This window comes from Myotis brandtii, unplaced genomic scaffold (genome assembly GCF_000412655.1).
Source record: "Myotis brandtii unplaced genomic scaffold, ASM41265v1 scaffold148, whole genome shotgun sequence".
NCBI classification, from domain to species: domain Eukaryota; kingdom Metazoa; phylum Chordata; class Mammalia; order Chiroptera; family Vespertilionidae; genus Myotis; species Myotis brandtii.
This window is the reverse complement of record NW_005355347.1, coordinates 95,918-121,983: the sequence shown is the minus strand read 5'-3', so window position 1 is coordinate 121,983 and position 26,066 is coordinate 95,918. Positions and strand designations below refer to the sequence as shown.

At 51.2% G+C, this 26,066-nt stretch overlaps 2 protein-coding genes across 2 annotated transcripts in view; both read left to right on the top strand.

Moving 5' to 3' along the window:
• Window positions 1–5,489: 5,489 nt before the first annotated feature.
• Window positions 5,490–10,486, top strand: GDF2 (growth differentiation factor 2). The gene is made up of 2 exons (XM_005861308.1): window positions 5,490–6,038; window positions 8,026–10,486. Exons 1-2 carry the CDS (start codon window positions 5,696–5,698, stop codon window positions 8,964–8,966), a joined length of 1,284 nt encoding a protein of 427 aa, XP_005861370.1. The 5' UTR covers window positions 5,490–5,695; the 3' UTR covers window positions 8,967–10,486.
• Window positions 10,487–14,218: 3,732 nt separating this feature from the next.
• Window positions 14,219–26,066, top strand: part of RBP3 (retinol binding protein 3, interstitial) — a 16,944-nt gene continuing 5,096 nt past the window's right edge. The window contains 8 exon segments of the mRNA XM_014535671.1: window positions 14,219–14,275; window positions 25,322–25,361; window positions 25,364–25,441; window positions 25,444–25,514; window positions 25,516–25,624; window positions 25,627–25,662; window positions 25,665–25,748; window positions 25,751–26,012. Of these exon segments, the coding sequence (XP_014391157.1) occupies window positions 14,219–14,275; window positions 25,322–25,361; window positions 25,364–25,441; window positions 25,444–25,514; window positions 25,516–25,624; window positions 25,627–25,662; window positions 25,665–25,748; window positions 25,751–26,012 (737 nt within the window).

Below are 26,066 nucleotides of genomic sequence, written 5' to 3'. Positions count from 1 at the left end.
GGGCATGAGGGGCTCACAGGGAGAGGAATGGAGGTGGCCCCACCAGGATGAAGGGCTGGACTCATTGGTGCAGAAAGGCATTGCAGATCCCACTTGAGCAAATGTGTGTGATGACATCCATGCCACGGAGAGCTGGAGGGGTGGGGGGAGACCAGAAGGGCAGAACCAGCTCTGACTGTAAATTGTGCACCAAAACCCTGACGTTTCAGTTCGAGGCTATTCCTTTACCAAAGCTGGACACATAGAGCCCCCTGGGCACACCGACACTTCTGAGACTTCCCTTCCCTTCCCTCTCCTGCCTGAGGGGTGATGCTCGGCCCAGCTCGGCCCACTCTCCTTCTCAGGTGGGGTTCAGTCCCAGCCCCGTCTCTCCCAGCAGCCCCGGGTGGGTGAGCAGAGGAATGGACTGGTTATCAGTCTCTGCTCTAGCACCTACTAAATGCCGAGTACCATGCGAGGCAACATCTGCTACTTTGCCTCCTGGCGGCTCATGCGGACGTCCTCTATCAAAACCCATGTGCACACTCCAGCATGATTCAGAGTCACTGGAGGGCTCGGCCAGGTCGCCCGGCCTTGTTCTGACTCAGGCCAAGACTTGCCCTTCTGACCAGTTCCCTGCTGCTGGGGGTCCAGGGGCCACACAGAAGAGCCACTGTTCTATAGTGTGCTCACCACCCTGCAGCGTCCTGGGACAGGGAGCTCACACTGTTCACATGCCAAGAGGATCGCAGGGAGGCGAGGCTCGGAGCTGCGAAGCGACCCACCCCCTGTTCTGCCTGGCTCATGCTTCCTTCTTGCAGCTCCTATTCCTCTAGCGACGTGTGGGTGAGTGTGGGGCTTGAGAAGCTCAGGGAGGGACTGGTGGTGTCCTTGTCGCCATGCCCCCCGGGCAGCAGGAGTTCCTAACACCCCGGAGGCAGCTGCTTCACAGAAACCAGGCAGATGGCCCCGCCTCCATGAATGAAGGTTGAGCTCTGTGTCTGCTGAAGGGATGGGCCTCAGCAATCCTTGAAATAAATGAATGAGTCCATCTGCCCTCTTACTCATTAAATTTACGTCTCCCATAGCAATTGCACTTGATGACCCTAGTTCTGCAGTTCACAAGTCCTGTGAGAGACGAGGTTACGGAGGCTCTGGTTAAAGTCACCACAGCACAGGAATGCTTGTCATCTGGGCATCGAGTATAGCTAGGACAAGGCTAAGCTGGCAGCCCCATCCTCAGCCCGGCCAACACCCCGTGGAGCACCCTGAGTGTTCAAGGACGTACACAGCGATGAGCACGGAGGCCTGTCCAAGGAGCCTCGGCCACTGTGAGTGCAGGGCCTCAAGGGCAAACCAAACTGCAAGAAGGATGTGCCAACTCAAGCCACCAGCAGGCAGCAGTCCTAGGCCCTTCGTAGTGGTTGTCAGACAAACCCAGTAAGTCTGTTGCTCAGAATACACAGGCTGCTTGGCGAAGGGCAGTGCTGAGCAGAAACCAAAGGCCAGGCGGGACTGGCCCTGGCGCAGGACGGTGGGGAGGAGAGCATGAGGCATCCCTACCTGAGGGCACAGCCAAGCAGGGGCTCTGCAGGGGGGAGGACAGAGCCACCCCAAGGCAATAGGAGAAGTGATGGAAACATCCGACTGCACTGACCACAGCAGTAAGGAGCGCTTCTCTGCGCCCGGCTCTGTGCCCCTGAGGGAGGCCGGGCCTCTGGGGACCTCTGTGCCCCCCTGGACACAGCGTGCCACCAAAACAACTCCCGAGCACAGCCTGGCCCGCTGCGGTGAGAGGTGCTGTTGCTGCACCGTCTGGAAGGCTGATGTCCAGGCACTGATGTGGCTCATCAAATGGGAAAATCAGTCCAGCTCAGCTGGCCACGCACATTAACATAAGTTTGTTTATCAAGTTACTAAAGATGAGGAAATACTCCTGGTGGGGTGGTAAGACAGATGCTCTCGGGCTATGCAAAAGAGTGTCTATTATTAAAAGAGCGTTTCTGGGCAATAACTGCAATGTTTACCAGTAAACTTTCATGCACATATTCCATTTCTGATGAACTGTCAAGAAAATAATATAAAATATAGACTATAACAATGTGCTTAGCAACATTATCTTAATAGATAATCTAATTGCCCTATAGTTGGTGATGTTAAATACATTAGGATATAACCAAACGGTTGGATATTGTTAAGTCATTAAAAATGTAGTATATATATGAAAAATGTTTTATGGCAAGGGAAGATGCTTATACAATCCTTTAGTGGTATCTCCTTCTGGTGACTGGACCGAGGCCCCTCTAAGGAGTCATCCCAACGTGACTCTCATTCCTTGCTGCCAGCGAAGTCACCCCTGCCTAAGCCAGTCAAGGCATTGCCTTGCCCGGCCACAGGCATTGGCTGGGTGTGGGCCGATGACCCAATGAGGAACAAGGAGACACCTGAGACTAACTGAGACTTCCTGGAAAAGAGGCTTCTGCTCCTCACCCACTGGGTAGATGCGCTGAGCCTTCTTTCCAAGGCACCCAGGAGCACGAAGACGGCACAGTGAAAGTCCCTCGAGTGGAGAGAACACCCCTGGAGCTCCGCCTGTGCGGGCCAGGCTCTGCTGAAGCCACGCCTTCACCGGACTTGTCAGCTGTCATTAGTTAGCCCCACTGTTTTCTTAAGCCTGTTAGCACTCTCCTTTTCTGCAACCTGCAACAAAAGGAACTATATGGCACACCTCAACTTTTTAAAATTGTGTCCAAGTACACACAACATAAAAGTCACCATTTAAGTGTGCAGTTCAGCAGCATTTAGTACATGCTCATTGCTATGTAATCATCACCACCATTCGTCTCTAGAACTAGAATTCTGTACCCGTTAATCAGTAACACCCCATTCCTCCTTCCCCTAAGCCCCAGGCAACCACGATTATATGCATTGGACTATTCTAGAACCTCGTATAAGTTCACTATTTGTCCTTTTGTGACTGGCTTACTTCATTCAGCATGTCTTGAAGGTCCATCATGTTGTGGCATGTGTCAGAATCCCTTTGTTATGCTGAATTAGTTCCACTGCACGTGCGTGCATAGTGCACAGAGGAGGACGTCACAGAGACCTGGGCAGGCGCCTGGGCCAGCCAGGCATCCCAGCAGCTGTGAGATGCGGCCTATCGCCAACAGCAAAGCCAGGTGTCACGGAGAAGCAACAGCAGGCAGCACCCGCTGGAAGCCCTTCCCCGCCCCCACCCCGCCTTCCAGCTTTAAGAAGCTGGGCTGACACCACTCACCTCCGCCCCTTTGGACTAAGTGAACCTACATGCACTTGGACAATTTAGAAAGGAGATGCCCTGAGGGAACAAACTAGACTTCCAGGTAGCAGGGACCAGAGGCTGCACACTCTCAAATGAAAAAAACATAAGAGATCTGGACATATGGATACTCTGGGTTTGGGGGCAGATAATTCCAGAAATTCGCAGGCACGCTGCCCCGCACAGTGCTGGGCACCGGCTCACCACAGTTCACGGGACCAGAGACTCTGAACCCTGCTCCTGGAGCCTCCACCGGTGGGTGTGGTGACTCCACGTGTAAGCAAGTCCCCCATCCTCTGCCTGAGACCCCCACTCCCCACACTATCAGCAAACCTGCAGTTTCTATTAACTCCTTTCATGGAAAACCCAACCTGAATGGGTACGTGTTTTTATTCGCTTCACTGCAGGAATATCAATGAGCTTGACTGCAGGTTGCACCCCAACCCCATTGGGGATGTCACAGTATGCATGCCCTACCACATCCCCAACCGGAGCTCTGCATCGGAGAACACTCCTGGCCCAAGGGCTTCAGACAGGAGACTGGAGCTGTATGTTTCTCGAAACGTTAGCGGTGGGCATGACTGCACCATGAGGTTGTAGGTTACTTCCTTCTTCACAGTGTGTTGCATTTCCCACCTTATCTGCACTGTGTACTGCTGTTACAATCAGGAAAGAAAACCTGTAGGTATTTCAAAAGCATCAGGCCCCTTGAGCTTCCCCGGGCGCATTCGGACCACCCCATGCAGCCCTGCACTCCTCCTGCAGTGGGAGAGATTTCTGTGGGGTGGGGTGAGGGGAGGGTTCTGGGAGGGGTTCCTGCCGGCTCCTCCGGCCCACCGCACTCCCCGGCCTCCTGCCCCTCCCTCAGTGCAGGAGTTAGCTCTTGCCTTGAGCTAGCCCAGGCCCAGGAGGCTTCCTTCCCCTTTTCCAAGCAGCCATCCTGAGTGACACCCTTTCCCTCCACCCTCCCCTGGCAGGGCCCCAAGGAATAGGGACAGCAGTCCTGCCCAGGCCTGGCTAGCAGGCTCCTGGTGTTGCCCTGTACTGGACCTCTGACCTCAACCTGCCACGGCCCCTCCTCCATCTCTGGAAGCTGCTCAGCGCCCACCACCCTCCCAGGAGCACCCTGCTGCTGTGCAAACACCGCACCAGTGCTCCTCAGGGTAGACCCCTGAGGGGTTTTAATGAGGCTCATTCTTTGCGTTGCTCAAACCCACACCTGATGGAAATGGAGAGTTTAAGTGTGGGCATGATGCTCTTAAAATAGCACAGACCCTGGGGCCTGGCAGGAGGCTGTGGGCTGTGGCTGCCGAGCTTCCTCAGGCAGGGCCCTCCCTGCCACGCACCAGCTCAGAGCTCCACTCTCCCGCGTGTCTCCCAGGCCGCAGGGTTCGGTTCCCCTGGATGAGGAATGTGGTCCAGGCGCCACCCTCTGGCATGAGCAAAGACCCACACACAAGGCCAATGACAGAGCTTTTGGGGGTCCCTGGTGGCCAGCCTTGGGGAGCAGGCTGGAAGGCACAGGGCTTCCTCCTCAGCTCCCAGCAAAGTCAGACCTGGACGAGGCGACAGGCAGAAAGCAGCCCTGCCACGGACCAGGGTGTGCAGGGACTGCGTGGGCTCCAGCACATGTGCATCCACCTCCGGCGACTCTCCTCTTAACCGGACGCTGAGAACACGGAGCGCCTCGCTCCGGGGCCTGCTGTGGGAATGAGGCAGGAGCTGGGTCGGAATCCTCGTCTCGCCTGACGTCTCCTCGCCTCACCGAACCACGTGCCACCAGCTCGCGTGGTCTCCAATGCCCGGGAACCAGCGTGACAGACAAGCCCCGAGGCAGGAAGTGCTGAGCCACACCTGCCGGTCCTGCCTCCACAGGGAGCAGGCCCCCCACTCACCCTGCCACGGCCGCACCCAGCACCCGCTCAGCCGGAGTCTGCAGGGCCTCTGGGGGGTTTGTGTTGCTTCTATATTTGGAGGCCTTCTTGTCGTGTTTGTTTCCTGGGTCCCTTGCTCCTGTGGCCCAGGAGATAGAGCACACATCACCCTGTCTTGAGATTCTTTTGAACAGAACTGGCAAGGAAATGAGAACGATCCTAATTAGGGGGGCGATAACCCCGGAGAAATCCGGGTTCTTTGCAGCTGACCGTGCTCTTCCCACAGCCTGTGTGTTGTCAGATGTTTACAGAGCCTTCATTAGCTTAGCGCTGCCTCAGATAAGAGGTGGGAGCAGGCAGCGAGGGCCGATAAGAAGAGCGGAGGACGCTCGGGCGGCAGGGAGCCTGGGAACTGGCCGGGCGCTGTGTGCAGAGTGGTCGGCAGGACGATGCGGGCCTGCTCTTCCCGGGCTCCTGCCCACACCCGCTAACACAGGTGGCCAGCGGCCGTCTCCCGTCCAGGGGACCCCAGTGCTGTCCCAAGATGTGCCTCGGGGCGCTGTGGGTGACCCTGTCGGTGCTCTCCCTGCTGGCCTGCTCTGGGCAGGGGAAGCCTCTGGAGACCCGGGCCCGGGCGTTGGCCAGGGGAGATGCCCGGCTGCCAGCGGCAGAGGGCGGTGAGCAGGAGGGAGGCACCTTCGACCTGAGGATGTTCCTGGAGAACATGAAGGTGGATTTCCTACGCAGCCTCAACCTGAGCGGGGTCCCGGCCCAGGACAAAACCCAAGCAGAGCCGCCGCAGTACATGATCGACCTGTACAACAGATACACCACCGACAAGTCGTCCACCCCTGCGTCCAACATCGTGCGCAGCTTCAGCGTGGAAGGTAGGGTCTGCTCCCCCAGGGCCCTGAGGGTCGGGAGTCAGGGGTCAGGGGACATAGTACCCACAGCTGCACTGCCCGCTATGGTGGCCACTGGCCACAGGAGGCTCTTTAAGTTTCCATTAAATTCATTAAAATGAAATGAAATGGGTAACTTAGTTGTTTAGTTTCACCAGCTTCCATTCAAGTGCCGGGCAGTGGAGTGTGGCTAATGCATTCCCTGCAGGACCCGGCAGCTGAGCCGCAGGGCCTGCCCCTGGCAGCTCTGCCCTGGGGGAGCCTCCCTGGGCCTGGGCTCCTGGGCTCAGTGGGAGCTGAGGGCATGGCTGCGCCCTCGCCCCCTCCTTTCCTCCCTCCGTTTCCCCCCTTCCCACTGGCCCCTTCCCACCAAGAAACAGACTGCACATTGGGCCTCCAACCTGGTATATTTTTAAACTTTGAGAGAACATCTCTCTCATGAAAAGGTATAAAAAATTCATATTAATGCCCCTGAGAGATTAACACTGGAGGACTACTTAATTATTTTCTAAGTATATAAGAATGGCCCTGATTTGGGAGGACTGGAAGAGGGCAAACGTCGACTCAAGGCTTATGTGCACTAATTCACACCATCAACGCAGGTGAGATGACTGAGCAGGAGGGCGAGGCTTGCAGATGCCGAGGGAACTGCCATACCCTATTGGTCAGCAGCTGCCCTGTGCCTCAGGCCCCCTGCGTGGCGGCGGGTCTCCTGCTGCGATATCCTCCCTCTGAACAGCCCACGTGGTGTGGTGTGGCGCGGGCCTCTCTTCTCCGCCCTGGGCTGGAGCCCCGGAGGCTCCTGCAGGCCTTGCTCCTGCCACAGCCGCCAGGCCCCCCTCGAGGGCGCTGTGCTCACAATGCATGCCCAGCAGTGTCCGATTTCCTGACTGCCCAAAAGGAAAATCTAGATTTTATGTGAACTTGCTTGATTTTTAAAACACTGGCTTTATTTTGTTACTACAATCGGCAAGCATCTCACCAGGCCCCCAGGGTACATCTGTGTCCTCTGTTTTAGGGCTTCTTTGGCTGGACCTAACCATTGAATCCCACAGTCTGGGAGTCCAGCGCTTAGAGTCATCGAGGGGCACCTCACCCCACCCTCAGCATATCCGTGCCCCGGAAACAAGCGCTCTGACGGCCCCAGCTCTGCCGTTGGCCAGCACTCCTGTGGAGGCCACGCATGCTGCCCTTCACAGCCTTCACAGACAGGGAGGAGGGCATTTGCTTTGAGACATCTGACTGCAGCCCACAGCCACTATTAAGGCAGGAGCACACGAGGCCCCTAGCGCACTGCTCACAGACCCCACATTACTCGATATGCCAAAGCGCCTCAGCGGGGTCTGTAGGGGCTCGAACAGCTGTGAGGGGACCACAGAGAACTGTGCGAAAGGCCAAGTGCTTGGGAGGCAGGGCATGCACCGGTGGGGCGGAGGGCCTGGGGAGGACACAGAAATATTGACTGGGCAGCTAGTATGAGCCAGGACAGTGTCGGCTAAGTTACATGCACCATCGTTTAAAATCATACACTCAGGATCAGCTCTCAGAAGATGACAGTATTATTGCTGGTGTATTTGGCTCTTTTTAAAAAAATGAGGATCTTTGCAGAATGTGAGCACTTTGGATGTTAAACACCTGAAACCCACTCCCACTTCTGTAAAAGTGAAATAACAATTAGATCCTCGTGAGGAGTCATGTGAAATGTATGTGCAAAGTCCCCCCTGCACTGCGGGGCACCTGGTGGAACCTGGGCCTGTTCCCTCCCATGCCAGCATCTGCTGCATCTGCTTTTCTTTGCACGATTCTAAGTGCACCTTTCAGACACCTCTTCTACATTAAGGGCTTAAGTGGAACCAAATAGAGATTTGACAATGTCATCCCAGGTGCCCTTTCATGGGAGCCATGCGCTCAGCTTGGTGTCATGAGCCAGACCCGCCCAGCAGGTGCCCATCACTGTGTATTTGCATTTCAGATGCCGTCTCTGTAGCTGCCACAGAGGACTTCCCCTTCCAGAAACACATCTTGCTTTTCAACATCTCCATCCCCAGGCATGAGCAGATCACCAGGGCAGAACTCCGGCTCTACAGCTCCTGCCAAAGCCACGAGACCCCCTCTCATGAGCTGAAGGGAAACATCGCCATTTATGATGTTCTGGGTGGAGCGGACACAGGGGATGCTTCTGCGGGAGCCAAGGCCTTCCTGCTGTCCCAGGACATCCGGGACGAGGGCTGGGCGACCTTCGAGATCTCCAGGGCTGTCAAGCGGTGGGTCAGGGCCGACTCCACCAAGAGCAAAAACAAACTGGAAGTGGCCGTGCGGAGCCACAGGAAAGGCTGCCACAAGCTGGATATCAGCGTCCCCCCCGGCTCCAGGAACCTGCCCTTCTTCGTTGTCTTCTCCAACGACCGCAGCAATGGGACCAAGGAGACCCGGCTGGAGCTCAGGGAGATGATAGGCCACGAGCAGGAGAGTGTGCTGAAGAAGTTGTCCACCCATGGCCCAGAGGCGGGGGGGAGCAAGGGCGAGGGGGACGTGGGAAGCCACATGGCCACGGGGTCATCCTTAGCCAGACGGAAGAGGAGCGCTGGGGCCAACAACCACTGTCAGAAGACCTCCCTGCGAGTGAACTTCGAGGACATCGGCTGGGACAGCTGGATCATCGCGCCCAAGGAGTACGATGCCTACGAGTGTAAGGGGGGCTGCTTCTTCCCGCTGGCCGATGACGTGACCCCGACCAAGCACGCCATTGTGCAGACCCTGGTACACCTCAAGTTCCCCATGAAGGTGGGCAAGGCCTGCTGTGTGCCCACCAAACTGAGCCCCATCTCCATCCTCTACAAGGATGACATGGGGGTCCCCACCCTCAAGTACCACTATGAGGGGATGAGTGTGGCAGAGTGTGGCTGCAGGTAGTGCCGCCTGCGGGCGGGGAGGCCAGGTTGGAGGGGCGTAAGGAACGGTCCCGCGACAGGGACGAGGTCCATTTGCATGCCAGCCTGGAGAAGGAAAGGGAACTGTCACACCCTCCAGGTAGAGCCTGCTCTCCCTCTCAGGGCCGCCCCACACATACCGCTGGGTTTCACGCAGGGGAGGCGATGGCAGGGAGGTAAGGGCCTGGAGAGAACAGGGCTGCCCGGAAGGGTTGTTGGGGTGGAAAGGGAGATGACAAACGGGGAACAAGAAAAAAAAAATAATCCAGAGTCAGCAGAACACTGAGCAAGGTGAGCCACAGGAGTCTAGACAGGTAGGTGATGTGTAGAGATTTAGAGAAATTAGAGGCGTGGAAGGGACTGGGGCTTATTCCAATAACCTCGGGGAGTGTGAGGGAAAGAAATGGACCATGTGCTTACACCAGTCATTTCACATCCCCACAACCCAGTGAGACAGGCGTTGTGACCCCTAATTTATACACGCAGAACCCCAAACTCAGACAGGTCAAGTGGCACCCATCAGTCATCTGACTCCACCTCACAGGTTTCCATAGGGCAATCTATCACCCATGCCTAGGACCCTCCCAGGTGCCCCATCACAGTGTGGCAGGTCACCTTGTAGCTACAGGTCAGTTAGATGCTGGGAGGTGGGGAGCGCGGGGCACTGGGCGGAGACTGGCTAGTATTCGCCAGTGGGACTGGTTTGCCGGTTACATCCAGGGCATGTTCTGGCTGCTCGGTGCCGGTGCTGACGCAGTGGCCAGTGCTTTTTAGCATCACCCCAGAGTCACTGGGAAGGTGCCCCTAAACCAACTGCAGGGGAGAGAGCGGGGCAGTGGCACTCGGCCACAGTGTGCACGGTGCTTGTATGGCCAACAGTTCTCACGGGCCACTTGCTGCCCGTGCATTCAGGCCGTGTGGTGGTTTGGGAGGGGCAGACACAGTCGCCCTAATGGCTGGGCCTATGGCCTGCATCTCAGCTCCTCGCTCAGCATAACCCGCTCCCCACACAGGCTGTGCTGCATCCGGCCTCCGGAGCAGTGATCTAGGCCGTGGTCTGGGCGTGGGCCGCGCCAGCCCTCACTGACCCAGGAGGACATGGTTTCTGTTTCCTCTGTTTTTCCTCCTCCTCTGACTCGAGACACGCATGGAATGGGAGGGGGTGAGGAAGAGTCTGGAAATGGTGAGGATTCCCTCCATCGCCCTTCTGACCACTGGCCAGGGCCAAGCCCAGCGGAGGCCTAGAGAGGCCTGGGCCATGCCCACTGGTGGAAGCTCCCAGTATGTTACAAAAAAAAGGTTTGTGCTGAATGTTTACATGGAGCCAATGAACAGCTTTAACATAAAATTGCAATGAAACATCATTGTTTGATTACTAGAGTTTTAGAAAACACGAATTCCTGGTACGACAATGTGCTCAGCCATAAAGATGGGTGGTGGGTGTCTTCCTGTCCCGATGGCGTGTTTCCACGCCTGCATCAAAGTTCTACTTGGAAATAAAGTCAAACGTCTAATCTGTGGCCTTTTGTGGATGTGAGACCTGGGCCCGATGGTCCCTCAGCCCCACACCCTGCCCACCCCTCCCTACAGGCCCTTCTTTCAGTGGGTGGGCGAAGGGGAGGGGATGGAGAGGTGCTGCCATGTGAGGGGGATGGACATGTCTGTGTAAGGGCATGTGTGTGACTATGCGGGTGTGGGCATGAGCATGAATGCAGATATTTGTAAGAGACCAAGGATAATTAGCCGCCGTGCCATCCTCACCCTCCGCACGTGTCAGGGGAGAGAGGCCTCACTCTTGCTAAGACACACATCTGGCCCTGCGTCACCTTCACCTGGCATGCTGGGCAGTACAGTTCCAGCATCCACTCCACTATGTCCCCGCTCAGCTGCCCAGCGCCAGCCAAATGCCCTCAAGAATCACCCTGTTCTTGGCCTTCAGGTGACCGTCTGAGCCACCCCACCCCCGCTCCACAGCCCAAGTCCACCTGCTGGGACCCTGCTCTAGTGTCACCCCTTGGCCCCTTTCCCGACCCTCTGGGGCTGGTCTTCCTGGCTCTGAGGAACACCAGTGCCTCTGTCACAGTTGTCACTGGCCTGGGATGGAGACCTGACAGCGTCTCGTCTTGAGCCTCCTGAGGCAGCAAGTCCCCCCCGGGAGAAGGCCCGAGAGCCTCTGGTCTCTGTCAATCCTGGAGGGCCGACACAGCCTGTGGCTCAGGACAGACTGGTGTGGGCGACTGTGCAGGGACAGGACACAGGACATGCAAGGAGCAGCCCCAGAAGTGTGCTCTGGCCGCATCTTCACCCTTTCCCCTCGCGGTTCACCCCATCACAGATGGAAAGGCAACAGCGCCACCCTGTGGTCCCTGCCGTGTAGCACCTGCCCTGGGCCTGAGGACCACCTGTCACCTGCAGGGTGGTTTCCTAACCGTGTTCCTGTTTGTCACGTGAGAGCAGTGGCATTGCCATCATCGCACACAGCAAAGTGATGGCTTGGCAAGACTGGGCTGTCCTGAGCCCTCGTGTGACCTACTGTCCCGACCGGAGCAGCGAAGAGAGAGGCTCAGGGAGGGTGAGCAGAAGCCACAGGCCACACAGAGAGACAGCGGGGTGGGAGCGGAGTGGAGGGACTGCGAGGACAGCCAGGGAGGGAGGCTGGGGCACCCCCAGACCAGGCATGAGAACAGACATTTATACCCCAACCTTTATGAGCGAAAAGGCCTCTGGCTTCAATTCGGGGTAATTCTGAAGGGCCCTTCCTGCTCCAGAGCTCCCTGGAATTGGCCGAAGCCCCTGCTGCAGCTGCGTCTCCCTCAGCCTCTCCCTCTGCCCAGGGCAATGCCCACCCCTCGCTGACAGTGCAGCCTCCCATCCCGTCCCTCACCCCTGGGACCAAACCCCATGGGTGGGCGAACAGCTGACTGAAGGGCAGTGCATGCATTTGGGGGAATAACATAGAGCAAATAAAAAGCCTGTGGCCCGTGTGCAGCAGCATGTCTAGCTGTTAGAACCTAATGTTGAGTGGAAAAGCAAGCAGCACAGCGAATGCCCAGCGTGACATTCACCACATCAATGAGCCCCACACTGAGACGGGTGCATCCCAGGAAGATACTTACGCAGAAGGGAGCAGCTAATAAAAGCGCCAGAAGCACACAGCACCTGGCAGGAAGGTGAGGAACGCCCGCAGCAGTGTCTCCACAATCATCCTCGCAGTCATTTCTTGATATATTTGTCCTCCCCCTTGGGAGCGTGATTTGTCTTTGGGGTCCCCAGCACTGAGGCGGGGGAACGCCAGCATGAGGCTAGATAAACGCCCATTGCTTCTGCCCCTTCCCTTGTTCACACTGTGCAGGCACCATGTGTCCCTGACCCGCTGTCAGCACCATGAGGCTGACTGGGTGGACAGGTGGGGAAGACAGACTTTAAAGTCAGCGTGAACTTGCAGTCCCAGGTGCCTGGAGCTCGGCATGCGCTGCCCGCTCTCCCCGGGCCAGGCAAGTGGGGCCTCGCACCAGGAAACAAAGGCCACCACTGCACAGGCCAAACGGCTAGCGCAGAAGGGAGGGAGACCCGGCTCTAAAGAGCATGAGCCACAGACATTGTTTGGATCCCTGACAGTGTCCAAGGTGCAGCCTTCCTGTGTCTTCGGATCTGGACAGTGAGTGGTGCCCCCTGTGCTTTCCCAGGACCCCAGCATCACACTCACTGCGGAGGCACGTGGGCCCCCCTCCAGGGCATCCGTGTCAGTGCCAGAACTGTTCTTTCTTTGCCTGGGCAATGCTTCTGCCAGGCCGTGCTTGACCAGCCTCTCCCTCGGGTTCTGTGACCGTCATCCTGGTTTGCCAGGGATGGTCCTGGCTTATGCCTGCTTCCCTGTATAATTAGTATCAGGGTCTTTGTTGACAGCATGTTACGTATGTGGTGTCCATAGTCACAGATAGCTCAGAGGCTGACAGCAGAGGTCAGTTGGGAGCAGCAGGGTGGCCGGAAGGGCATGGGGTGTGGTATCACCTATTGGCTCATGGCTATGTCAAGGCAATGGGCTCATTGAGCCTTGATGTCCTTGCACATCACTCCAAAAAATAGCACAGCCGCTTCCTGCTACCTAGGGGAGTTCACTCGGGCCTCCCATTTTCTGAGTAACGCGCAGGAAAGCATCAGAGCCACTCTTATCTTCTGTTGCCATTTTGGCTCTGAGCCTTCGTTTCTATATCCCATTCCCCCCTCTCCATTTTCCCTCCCTGTACCTGGCTTGGAAGTGAGGGGCCTCTTGTGCACATGCATCAGAGCTCCTCCGTGCGCTCCGCATCCAAACCTGAAACTTAGCCGCATGCTTGGGGCTCGCAGAGACACGCTCCATGTCCTTGCTCTGCCTGGGCCAGGGGCCTCACAGACAAGACCCTGGTACCTGTTAATTATTGGGGTTCAGACATATAGATATGTTTGATGGACCTGGGGAAAGTGGACAAAAACATGCAGTAAGAACAGCTAAGTCTTGGGAAGAAATCATCATAAATGAGGATGGAGTCGGGCAGGCAAGCTCTTCTAAGCAGCGGAGTCTGATGATTCGAGACACAGGGTGAGGCCGCACCAGACAAGACAGGCCAGAGAAAGACGACGACGGTGAGCCGGTGGGAGAGGACCATTGAGAGGGAACGTTGGTAGAATTATAGCAGGATCTTCCGGAAGAGGGCTAGGCACTAGAAAAAGAATGTCTTTTCTTAGTGGAGAGAGAGAGAAAGAGAGAGAGAGAGAGAGAGAGAGAGAGAGAGAGAGAGAGCAGGAAGCCTTCTGGAGAGCAGATGCTCAAGGGACATCAGGGTAAGTCTTCATGGACTTGGATTTGGCAAAGGATTCTTAGGTATAAAACCAAAGTAAGACCAACAAAACAAAAATAGGTTAAGTGTTCATCATGAAAATTAAAAACCTTGTGTTTCAAAGGACACCATCAACAAAGTGAAAAGACAACCCACAGAATGGGAGGGATATTTTCAAATCATGTATCTGATAAGGGATTTTTATCTAGAATATATAAAGAACTCTTACAGCTCAATAATGAAATGGCAAATGACCCAGTTAAAAATGGGTAAGAATTGGAATGGATGTTGGTCCAGAGAAAATACATAAATGGTCCATAAGCACCTGAAAGATGCTTGATATCTTTAATCATTAAGAAACTGCCCATGAAAACCACTGTACACACTAAAATGACTAGATTCATACATATAAGTTATCATGAGTGCTGGCAAGGATGTGCAAAAACTGAGACCCTCAGAGACTGCTGGCGAGAAGGTAACATGGTGCAGCCACTTTGGAAAACAATTTGGCAGTTGCTCAAAAAGTTAAACATAGAGTTACCATATGATGCAACCAGTCCACTCCTAGGCATATTCCCCACAGAAATGAAAATGTATGTCCATACAAAAACTACTCACCAATGTTTATGGCGGCATAATTCACAAGAGCCAAAGGTGGGAACAACCCAAATGTCTGTCAAGTGTTGAATGGATTAACAAAATGCGGTCTATACGCACAATGGAAAAGGAAATACTGGCACAAGTTACAACCTGGATAAATCTTGAGAACATTATGCTGAGTAAAAGAAGCAGTTACAACAGACCTCGTGCTGTATGATTCCACACATGTGCAAGTCCAGAACAGGGAACTCTATAGCGACAGTCAGTAGAGTGATTTCTTGGGGTGAGGAAGCAGGGATGAGGGATGGCAGGTGGGGGAATCACTGAAGAGTTCCAGGTTTCCTTCTGAGGTGATGGAAATGTGATGGCTGTACATTTCTGTGAAGATACTAAAAACATTGAATTGTACATTTTAAGTGGGTGAACTGTATGCATGTGAATTGTATCTTAATAAAGGTGTTTTTAAAGCATCAAGTAAGACCATGTTCGAAAAAAGTGATCTAACACGTTGCAAATGGGATGATTGTTTTCCAAATCCATCTGCCTTCCAAAGCCATCTCTCTCCATCCACTGCGCCCTTTCCTTTGTGTGACTCTAAGCGTCTCCTCCAAGCCCTCCTGGTTGGGTTGCCCTCCGAACCTTGAGCCAGCCTGTCCATGGAGCCAGACCCACCAACAGGGACCAGACTCCCCGCAGACCAAGCCCTCTCAGCAGCCTGGCTCAGGACATGCAACCGAAGTGGCCCTCGTACAGAGCTCGCGGGATGCTTGATGAAGGAGGACATGCAGGGGCTAGGACTCTCAGTGTCACTAGAGACGGCCTTGTCCTGACCCAGGCAGCGTCCCCACCTCTCGGGATCAGTCCCACAGCAGGCACCTTGGACATGAGACATCCAGAAGGCCTGTCAACATCTGCCTCTTGGCCCAGGCCCTTCCCTTCTCTGCTCCCTACCCCTCTTCCTTGGCCCAGAGCCAGTCCTCACTTTGAGGCGGCATCCTGGGGAGTGGTTCCAGCCTCACTTCCTGGACCTGAACCATCCCTAGGCCCCAGGCCCTCCAGTGTCTGCCCCCTACCGGCTCCAAGGCTTCCCAGGTGGCTCCTGCTCTTAGATTCCCAAGACTGCGATTTATTAACCATTCCCAGCCATCCCCAGACCCCACCCAACTCAGCCCATGTTATCGCCTGGCTCCCTCAGAGGCAGGAGGGGGTGGCTTCACCCCAACATACAGCACACCATATGCTCTGGAGTTATCAGAGACATGGCATTGCTGGGGTTAATAAAGCCATAGGGACTCAAGTCCCTGCTCATGCTGCCCCCGTCACCCCCACAAGTCATGCCTGGAACTGTGACACGGACCCAGGAGCTAAAGCCCAGGTAAGCAGGTGCAGATCCCTAGAGGGTGGTGATGTCCTCCCTTCCTTCAGCTGCTCCATGCTCCCCAGCTCTGTGGTCTTGGGAGACTTCTGTAAACTCCCCCAGCCTCAGCTTCCTCACCCACAAAACAGGACCAGAAGTGTAGGAGAAACCACCTTCGACGAGGAGTGTGAGTGAGGCCTCTGACTGAAGGCATCATCCATGAACCAACATTGTACAAGGCCCTGGATCTGGGGTAGCAGGAAACTGACTTGACCTTGGTTGCTATTCTTACTGTGTTGCCTTCCTGGTGAAAATGATTCTTAGCCATGAATTCCCTCAAGATTCAAAATGTCTTTCTCATTTATTTGTGAAAATCCAGAACTTCCTTAGGACTTGCGTTCCTGTGCTTCACTTCTAAGGTGTCTCTGGGCACAACTTAACCTCATTCATTGTCTCTACGCTTGAATGTCTGCCCCACTGCACAGAATATGTTTGGTGCAAGGAAGGGGCAGGACCACCATGTTCTGCAAAGAGGTTTCCATCCTGCAGAGAAAGCAGGTGGGCCTTGTTCCCGGGTGATAGGCCTTATCACTATTCTGCCTCTGAGGCCCTGACACATCTCAGAACTCATCCAAGTTAAAAGGCCTGGACACCACCAGGCTCATTGCCTGGCACACAGCACCCCCTGGTGGGAGCTACACCCACAGATAACAGTGGTTCTCAACCTTCTTAATGCTGCGACCCTTTAATACAGTTCCTCATGTTGTGGTGACCCCCAATTTCATTGTTACAAATTGAACATAATTAAAGCATAGTGATTAATCACAAAAAAATAAGTAATTATATATGTGTTTTCTGATGGTCTTAGGCGATCCCTGTGAAAGGGTCAGTCGACCCCCAAAGAGGTCGCAACCCACAGGTTGAGAACCACTAGTTCTTTTCTGTCTTCATATCAGGCAAATGGTGTCGGCGTTGGGGGCTGTGAACACTTTCTAATATGAGTAATTAATGCTGGAGAATCTACATTCTAGGATTTCAGTTATTGTTTTCCTTTAATAGCACAAAACTGCTGACATGCCTGGTTGAGAATTTGGAATAAGAAATAAAGAACCAGCCCTCCTTCCTTGCCTAGAGCAATACTTCTCAGCTCCTCTGATAATTGAAATAATATTCATTCTACATGAACTATTCCATTAAATAGAAAAATGAAGGAATATGTAGGAGATAAAATATGAGTTCAGCATTGCCTTGATACCAAAGCCAAAGAAAAGAAGACTGCAAAATCCTTAGCCGAATGCTCTTCAACTGAATCCAACAACATATCAGAAGGATAATACCTCATGACCAAGTGAGATCTACCACACAAATGCAAGGCTGGTTAAAAAGTAGGAAGCCAATCAGTGTAATCAACCATCTTAACAAACTAGAGAAGAAACACATATGATCATCTCAATGGATGCATTTGACAATAATATTCATTCCAAAAACAACTATGAATAAATGATACTTTTCTTAACTGAAAAAGAGCATCTATGGAAAAACAAGCAATATATAGCTGACATACTTAATGGAGAAAGACTGAATCTTCCCCTAAAATCAGGACCCAACACCGGAGTTCCTAATGAGTGCAACAAGGCAAGGACAAGAAGTGCAGTCTTGGATGAGAAATAGAGAAATGCAATATGAATACACCCTTAGAAAATTCTTAGGAATCTCCAAAAAACATGCTAGGATGAATAAATAAATTTAACCCTATTGCAGGATATAAGATTAATACAAAATGAGTAACTGGAAATGAAAATTTAAAGAAAAACTATCATTTATAATAGCACCCAAAAATGCAAGAAATACTTAATTATACATTTAACAAAATATTTACATGATACATAGACTGAAACCATACAACACTGATAAATCAAAGAAGACCCAGATAATAAAGAGATATACCATATTTATGAATTGGAAGACAAATTATGAATTGTCTTCCAAACTGATCTATAGATTCAACACAATCCTAATCAATTGTTTGATTCTAAAATCCTTTATATGAATCTCAAATTTATATGGATAATCAAAGGAACTAGAAAAGTCAAAATAATTTTGATGAAGAATAACAAAGTTGGAAGACTCACACTACATGATTTCAAGACGTACTATAAACTGTAGTGACCAAAACAGTATGGTATTGGTGAAAAGACAAACAAATAGATGAATGTAACAGAACAGAGAGTACAGAAATAGACGCACACGTATGTGGTTAATCACTTTTTGACCAAATGCCAAGGCAATTCAGTGGAAATCTTTTCAACAATTAGTGCTGGATCAACTGGATAGTCCCATGGAAAAAAATAACCCCTGACCCTCTACTGCACACAATACACAAAAGTTAACTCAAAATGGATTATATATGTGAAACCTAAAACTGTGGGGCAGGGGTGGGAAACCTTTTTTATGCCAAGGGTCATTTGGATATTTATAACATCATTATCAGACCATACAAAATTATCAACTTAAAAATTAGCAGCTCTATTTGGTCAAACATTTAATTAAACCACCCCTAAGGCCTTGGTAGGGCCAGACCAAATGATTTCTTGAGCCTTATACCGCCCATGGGCCAGAGGTTCCCCACCCCTGCTAAAGGGCTTCTAGAAAAAGACATTAAAGACAAGCTTTGTAGCCTTGAGATAGACAAAGATTTATTAGATATGGGACAAAAATATAAATTATAAAGGAAAAATTGATAAATTGGAATTAAATTCATTAAGAGCATGAAAAGACATGCCACAGTTTGGTATAAATGCAATACATGTATTAGGCAAAAGACTCATCTCCATAATATAAAAATAACTCCTAGTTTATCAATAATAGGAGAAAAACTCCCCTCCCCTCCCAACCCCAGCAAATGAGCAAAAGATTTAAACAGACATTTTACCATAGAATATATACAAATGGCCAATAAATATAGGGTGTTCCCCCAAAAAGTATACAGACACTTTGAATAATTATAAAGACAATTTATATTGTACTAAATGCACATTGATAAAAATTATAAAGCAAGATATTCAATCATATTTATCAGTTATTTTCTTGCCCTAGTATAGAGATAAAATTATTGATTTTATTTATGTCTTTCCATATGTTTTACTCAATTTTGTGGATGATACCCATATTCTGATACTTGGATCTTCATGTTAATATCTAATGTGACTGTGTCTTAAAATAGCATTAATGAAATAGCATTAATGAAATACATTTCATTTTCAAAATTGAGCTATCAGCTGTTAAAGTGTGTAAACATTTTTTGGGACACCTTGTATATAAAAAGATGCTCAACACCATAAGTCATCAAGGAAATACAAATTAAAATCACAGTGAGAAGCCACTATATGCCTGTTTGTATGGCTAAAATAAAAAGTCTAACTATATCAATTGTTGGTATTGATGTGGAAAAACTGAAAGACTCACATATGACTGGTAGAAATTTAAATTTTAGAAAACAGTTAGGTAGTCTCTTAGGACATTAGACATGCAGTCCTGTCCTACCAAAAATAAAAGCCTGTGTCCACACAAAGACTGATACTCAGACTTTCACAGCAGTTTATTGTAAGAGTCATTCACATGTAAGTCTATCAAAACATGAGTGGATAACAAATTGTGCTATATCTATAGAATGGACTACTACTCCACAAAAAGAAAGAAAGAAAGAAAGAAAGAAAGAAAGAAAGAAAGAAAGAAAGAAAGAAAGAAAAGAATTAATAGTACACTCGACAACATCAGTGAATCTCAAAATCCTTGAAGTAAAAGACGTGAATAAAAGAAGACAGACAAAAATTAGTATGTATTATATAATTCCATTTATATAAAACTAGAGGCCCGGTGCACAAAAATTTGTGCACTCGGGGGAGGGGGGTCCCTCAGCCCGGCCTGTGCCCTCTCGCAGTCTGGGACACCTCGGGGGATGACCACCTGCTGGCTTAGGCCTGCTCCCCGGGGGATTGGGCCTAAGCTGGCAATCAGACATCCCTCTGGCAGCCCAGCAGCCCTCGGTGAATGTCCACTTGCCAGCGGGGAGCAGGCCTAAGCTGCAGTCAGACATCCTTAGCACTGCTGAGGAGGCAGGAGAGGCTCCCACCACCACTGCTGTACTGGCAGCCATCAGTATGGCTTGTGGCTGAGCAGAGCTCCCCCTGTGGGAGCGCACTGACCACCAGGGAGCAGCTCCTGCATTGAGCGTGCCCCCTGGTGGTCAGTGTGTGTCATAGTGACCAGTCATTCCCAGTGGTTCTGCTGTTAGGGTTAGTTTGAATATTACCCTTTCATTATATAGGATAGAGGCCTGGTGCATGGGTGGGGGCCAGCTGGTTTTCCCTGAAGGGTGTCCCGGATCAGGGTGGGGGTCCTGCTGGGGTGCCTGGCCAGCCTGGGTGAGGGGCTGAGGGCCGTTTTCAGGCTGGCCAAGCCCTCCAGTGAAGGAAGCTCCCAGCCTCTCCTTTCTTTCTTTTTTTTTTATTCTGAGATTTATTTACCTTCTATAATTAAAACTTTGTTGCCTTCAGTGGAGCTCAGAGCCAGCCAGGACAGGTGGGAAGCTTGGCTTCCTCCATCACTCGAGCAACCAAGCTTCCTGCTCGCTCCAGCTCCGTGGCTGCTGGCCACCACCTTGGTTGGGTTAATTTGCATATAGTCACTCTGATTGGCTGGTGGGCGTTGCTTAAGGCATAGCGAAGGTACGGTCAATTTGCATGTTTGTCTTTTATTAGATTAGATTCTAGAAAATACAAACTAATCTATAGTGTTTGGAGATGGAGATGCAAAGATCATGAGGAAAATTTGGGGATGAGGACAAGGTATGTTATCATGATTGTGGTGATAGTTTCATGGGTGTATAACATATGTCAAAACTCGCCAAATTCTACACTTCAAAATGGGCAGCTTATTATACATCAAGTTGTAAGAACAACAACAGAGAAAGTATACATTTATTATATAATTTACAAGTACTGAAAAATAGCTACACTAATAAAAGAGAAGCATGCAAATTAGTGTCACTCCGCTACACCTACCAGCCAATCTGGGTGAGTATGCAAATTAACCCAACAAAGATGGCAGCGACCATGGAGCTGGAGGCTTAGATTGCCCCTGGCAATGGAGGAAGCCAAGCTTCCTACACACCCTGGCCACTGCTCAAGGAGTGGCTGGGAGCAACCCAGGCTTCCAGCCTGCCCAAGCCGCTGCTCAAGGGAGAGAACAACACACAGGTGCAGCCAGGAGCCTGAGAGATCAACACAGAGGGGCGCCTGTTCCAAGCCTCCGTGGTGTGGCTGGGGGCAGGCCCCCAGTGGACACACACACACACACACACACACACACACACAGTGTCTGTTTCGAGCCTCTGCTGCCAGACTGGCTTAGGCCCGCTCCAGGTCGATTCCAGGTCAGGGCATATATACACCTAAGTTGTGGGTCAGGGTGCATATGGGAAGCAATGGATTATTGTTTCTCTCTCCCATTGATCTTTCTCTCTCTCCCTTCTTCTCTCTTCTTCTCTCTAAAATTAATGAAAACATGTCCTTGTTTGAGGATTGAAAGAAATAAAACCACAGAAACAACTTAAAGTGTCTCTCATCAGGGGGATGGATCAGTACATTATCAAGAACTATTGCACAGCCATTAAAAAGGTACACTGTATGCATATACTTCAACTTGGAAGGATGTTTCTGCTGTATGCCTAAATGAAAACAAAATGTAAATTACTGTTCAAACTGTTATGCAATGACATGAGATAGATGGACTGATGGGTAGGTATTCATGGATGGATGGGCAGGTAGATTTTCTACATATGTGCTTCCACCTATGAACACATTAATCTGTTGCTATTTGCTGGGCTAGAAAGTCTTTGGGGGGGAAATTTTGACATATTTATGAATTATTTAACTTGTAAAAATAAGTTTTACTTTTATTCTTTAAAAATTAAAAAGAAAAAGGATTAAAATAAACACAAGATTCAACTTGCTTTGAAATGCACCCGAAAAATAGGTTGGCTTGAGGATTAGAGAAGGAGCCCAAGAGACAAAAGTACGATGAAGAAAGAGTAATAAAACATCAGTGGTAGAACCTAGGTAGACAGCACATGGATATTTGCTGTACCACTTGACAATGTCCACAATTACCTTCTAGGGAAAAACTAACATGAGGTGAATAGATGATGATGATAAATGATAGATAGATAGATAGATAGATAGATAGATAGATAGATAGATAGATAATAGATAGATAGATGATAGATAGATAGATAATAGATAGATAGATGATAGATAGATAGATAATAGATAGATAGATGATAGATAGATAGATAATAGATAGATAGATGATAGATAGATAGATAATAGATAGATAGATGATAGATAGATAGATAATAGATAGATAGATGATAGATAGATAGATAATAGATAGATAGATGATAGATAGATAGATAATAGATAGATAGATGATAGATAGATAGATAATAGATAGATAGATGATAGATAGATAGATAATAGATAGATAGATGATAGATAGATAGATAATAGATAGATAGATGATAGATAGATAGATAATAGATAGATAGATGATAGATAGATAGATAATAGATAGATAGATGATAGATAGATAGATAATAGATAGATAGATGATAGATAGATAGATAATAGATAGATAGATGATAGATAGATAGATAATAGATAGATAGATGATAGATAGATAGATAATAGATAGATAGATGATAGATAGATAGATAATAGATAGATAGATGATAGATAGATAGATAATAGATAGATAGATAGATAGATAGATAGATAGATAGATAGATAGATAGATAGATAGATATGTGAGTGGGTGGATAAATAGCCAGAAAGATAAGGCCTCTGACCACTGCAAAAGTGAATTCATGATGCAACAGGTGACTTGCTTCTTCCTGGGTTGCCCAGGGTCAGGCATGCTTTATTTGACTATCCCAAGAGCACACCTTCTGAGCCATTTAATCTTATGCCGGGGTCAGTGTGGGATGCACTCTGGAGTGCACCCCAAGTCTGGGCATTTCCCAAGTGTACAGACCCTCCAGATATACATAGATCTGTGGAAGTTTTGGGGCCTCAGAAGTACCTGGTACCTCAGGGTCGTAAGGGAAGCCCCTGCCTCTTGGGGCATCTCTCCCCAACTTCACAGAGGAGCTCTGGTCACAGGCTGACACGCACCAACTCCGACTGAGTTCTCAGATTCTCCAGGCTACCTGTGAACGCTGTTGCAGCAGTGCTGTGAGGTTCTCCTTGAGGAAGCCAAAGCACAGAGCAGTCATGTCACCTAATCTAGGTCTCTACTCTAGAGGGCATAGGTTTTGGAGGCATTCCTAAGCTCACACTCTTGACACTTCTGCCCATGTGGTTGTCTGTACAAGCGAAGGGAGGCCGAGGCTTCCGACTCCATCCCAGTCCAAATTCAACATCCAAGATCACACACAAGTCCCTGTAGCCCCTAGGCCATGCCAGGTAGGCCTGGGTGGGGAAATGCATAGCATCTCCTGCTTTCATTCTGAGACTTGCACCCAACACACTATCCTCAGCACCAGACATCCCTCGCTCCTGGAGAGTATGGAGAACTCTGGGCACAGAATTTCCTCCCAATGAGCTCAGGCCACACCCCAGGAGGGCGGGTTGCCTCCTCCTGCAGGCTCTCTCTAACTCAGTCACCCCAGCGACTCACAACAAACTCCAGTTTCTCCTCCGTGAGGCTCTGGGTCATACGCCTAAATCCAGGTGCAGCAAAGCTCCAGGCACCCCATGTTGAGCCCACATTTTAATAAGAGTCCAGGGGAAGCACTTTCCCCAGAAAGAGACTTCTTCCAGTTCCTTGCCCCGACCCTTCCTGGTCCAGAGGCTGTGCCTGGGCTCAGGCAATGTGGAAATGTGTCCTCAGAAGACCAGAATGCATGCTCAGAGCTGGGATTCCCCAAGTGGAGGGGGAGCGGGAGGACCAGTCTTCCCAGCCGGGACTAAGGAGGCCTTACTATTATTATAAATCAGGCTCACTTCATTGGCTGCAAATGGTGGAGTGGTGTGACCATATGTCACTTGGGCATTAAACAAATCCTAATGAGCTAAAAATATGTTTCTTTTAGCTAATTGACCGCTTTGGCCTTCATAAACCACTTGGTAAACATCCTCAGATAATGATTTCCAGAGAGTAGATTGTGGCTGTCAAGTGTGCTGAGAAAGCCCGACCCCCTCCCCACGGCCGCCTCCTCCGGCTGCCTGCTGAGGCTCACATGCGCGCCTGCCTGCTGGCTGCACAACCCACATGTGTGCTGGAGACAACGGGCCAAGTGACAGGAGCAGAGCCAGGCCACTCCCCCAGTGCTCTGCCTGGCTGTGTGCCCATGCTTTCGGTGGTGGTTGTCTCTGAGCCATCGTTGTCTCATCTGTGAAGTGAGGGAAATGCCCACCCCTGGAGGGATGCAGAGAAAAAGCAGGGGTTCCAGGTCCTAGACAGGACCCACGTCACTTCCATGTGAAGGAGCAGAAACTGGGAAACTGCGAGTCCAGCAGTCAATCACCTGGGACTGGCTCATGTGCTCCATGCAGGTAGGGAGTGGTCTGGTTACCTGTGGGCCCTGGGACCACAGGGATCCAAGTCCTACTCAGGTGAGCAGTGGGCTGGGGCCGAGCTCTCAGCCAACAGGAGAATGGATGCTCCTCAGGCCTCAGAGCTAACTCCCTCTGACCTGGAATCCCTGGTTCTGAGATGTGGGAAGACAGGTCCCCTTCTCACTCACCAGCCCCACACTGAGGTCCAGACATGCCACTCCTGTCATTTGGAAGCTGTCAGGGCCTAGGAATAAACTTCAAGCTCTGAAGTTGATGGGGGCCTTGGACTTGGTCTCTGCACTGTGTGAACCGATGACCCCCAGGCTTTCTCTCCATGCCACCTCCACCTACTAAACTGTTTCTTTAGCTAAAAAACAGGATAATATCTAACAGGGGGAACATATTAGTAGCTAGGTGCTTCCTTCTTGCTAGATACTGTGAAGCACTTTACGCCTATTTTCTCACTTAATTACACAATAAGTGAGACGTAAGGCCACAGAGAAGAGCGGCAGAACCAGGCCTCCAATGAATTCTATCTAGTTCCAGAAGCAATGGGAAATGCTATTTACTTGCAAGTTAATGACCCCACTTGCAAGGAGACTGTCAGCCTATACAGCATGGAGCCTGCATGTGGCAGGAACTCGGAATAAATGGTCGTTATTCCCATGATTATGCACAGAAGTGACACAGCAAGATGAGACTCAGCATACCTTCTGGGTCAAACCAGCCTGTGCCAGCCGGGGGCTGAGGAGCTCGAATTAACTGGGATTAAAGGCGAACTGGAGGTGGAAGCCAAGCCTCAGCTCCACATTCTGTCTGCCGCTGAGAAGGCCAAGGAAGGAAGGCAGCCACACAGGCAGCAAGGGTCAAGGCAGGAGGCAGCTCTGTGCAGGAGCCAGCCCCCTCTGGGTCCCCATGAGGAGGGGTGGGCCCTGCTCTTGTCCAGCTGCTCTGTGGCCTGGCTGGCCCCACACACCTCTTCCTGCCAGCCTGGTGCTGGACATGGCCAAGGTCGTGCTGGGTAACTACTGCTTCCCGGAGAGCCTGATGGGGATGCAGGGAGCCATCGGCAGGCCATCAAGAGTCGGGAGAGCCTGGGCACCTCAGACCCTCAGACACTGGCCCACGTCCTGACGGCGGGCAGGAGTGCAGAGCTCTTTGAAGGACCCCCGCCTGGTCACCTCCTATGAGCCCACGGCAAGTCCCAGCACTCACCAACCTCACACAGAGGAACTGCTTGTCCGGCTACAGAGGGCATCCGCCATGACGTTCTGGAGGGCGACGTGGGCTCCTGCGGGTGGACGACATCCCGAGCCAGGAGGTGGTGAGCAAGCTCGGGGGCTTCCTGGCGGCCAGCGTCTGGAGGGAGCTCAGGGGCACTGCACGGGGGGCCACATTTCTGGCATCCCCTACACCATCTCCTACCTGCACCCAGGAAACCCGGCCCTGCACCTGGACGCCATCTATGACCAGCCCCTCCCCGCCCCCAATACAACCACCGAGATCGGGACCTGCCCCAGGTCCTGGGGGGGGAGCAGGTACAGCGATCACAAGGACATGGTGGTCCTCACCAGCGGCCGCACCCGCCGGAGTAGGGAGGACACCGCGCACATCCTCAGCGGTGCGGGGCCATCGTGGTGGGCGAGCGAACCGGGGCCTGGGCCTCCTGACTCAGAGGCTAGGCCAGGCCC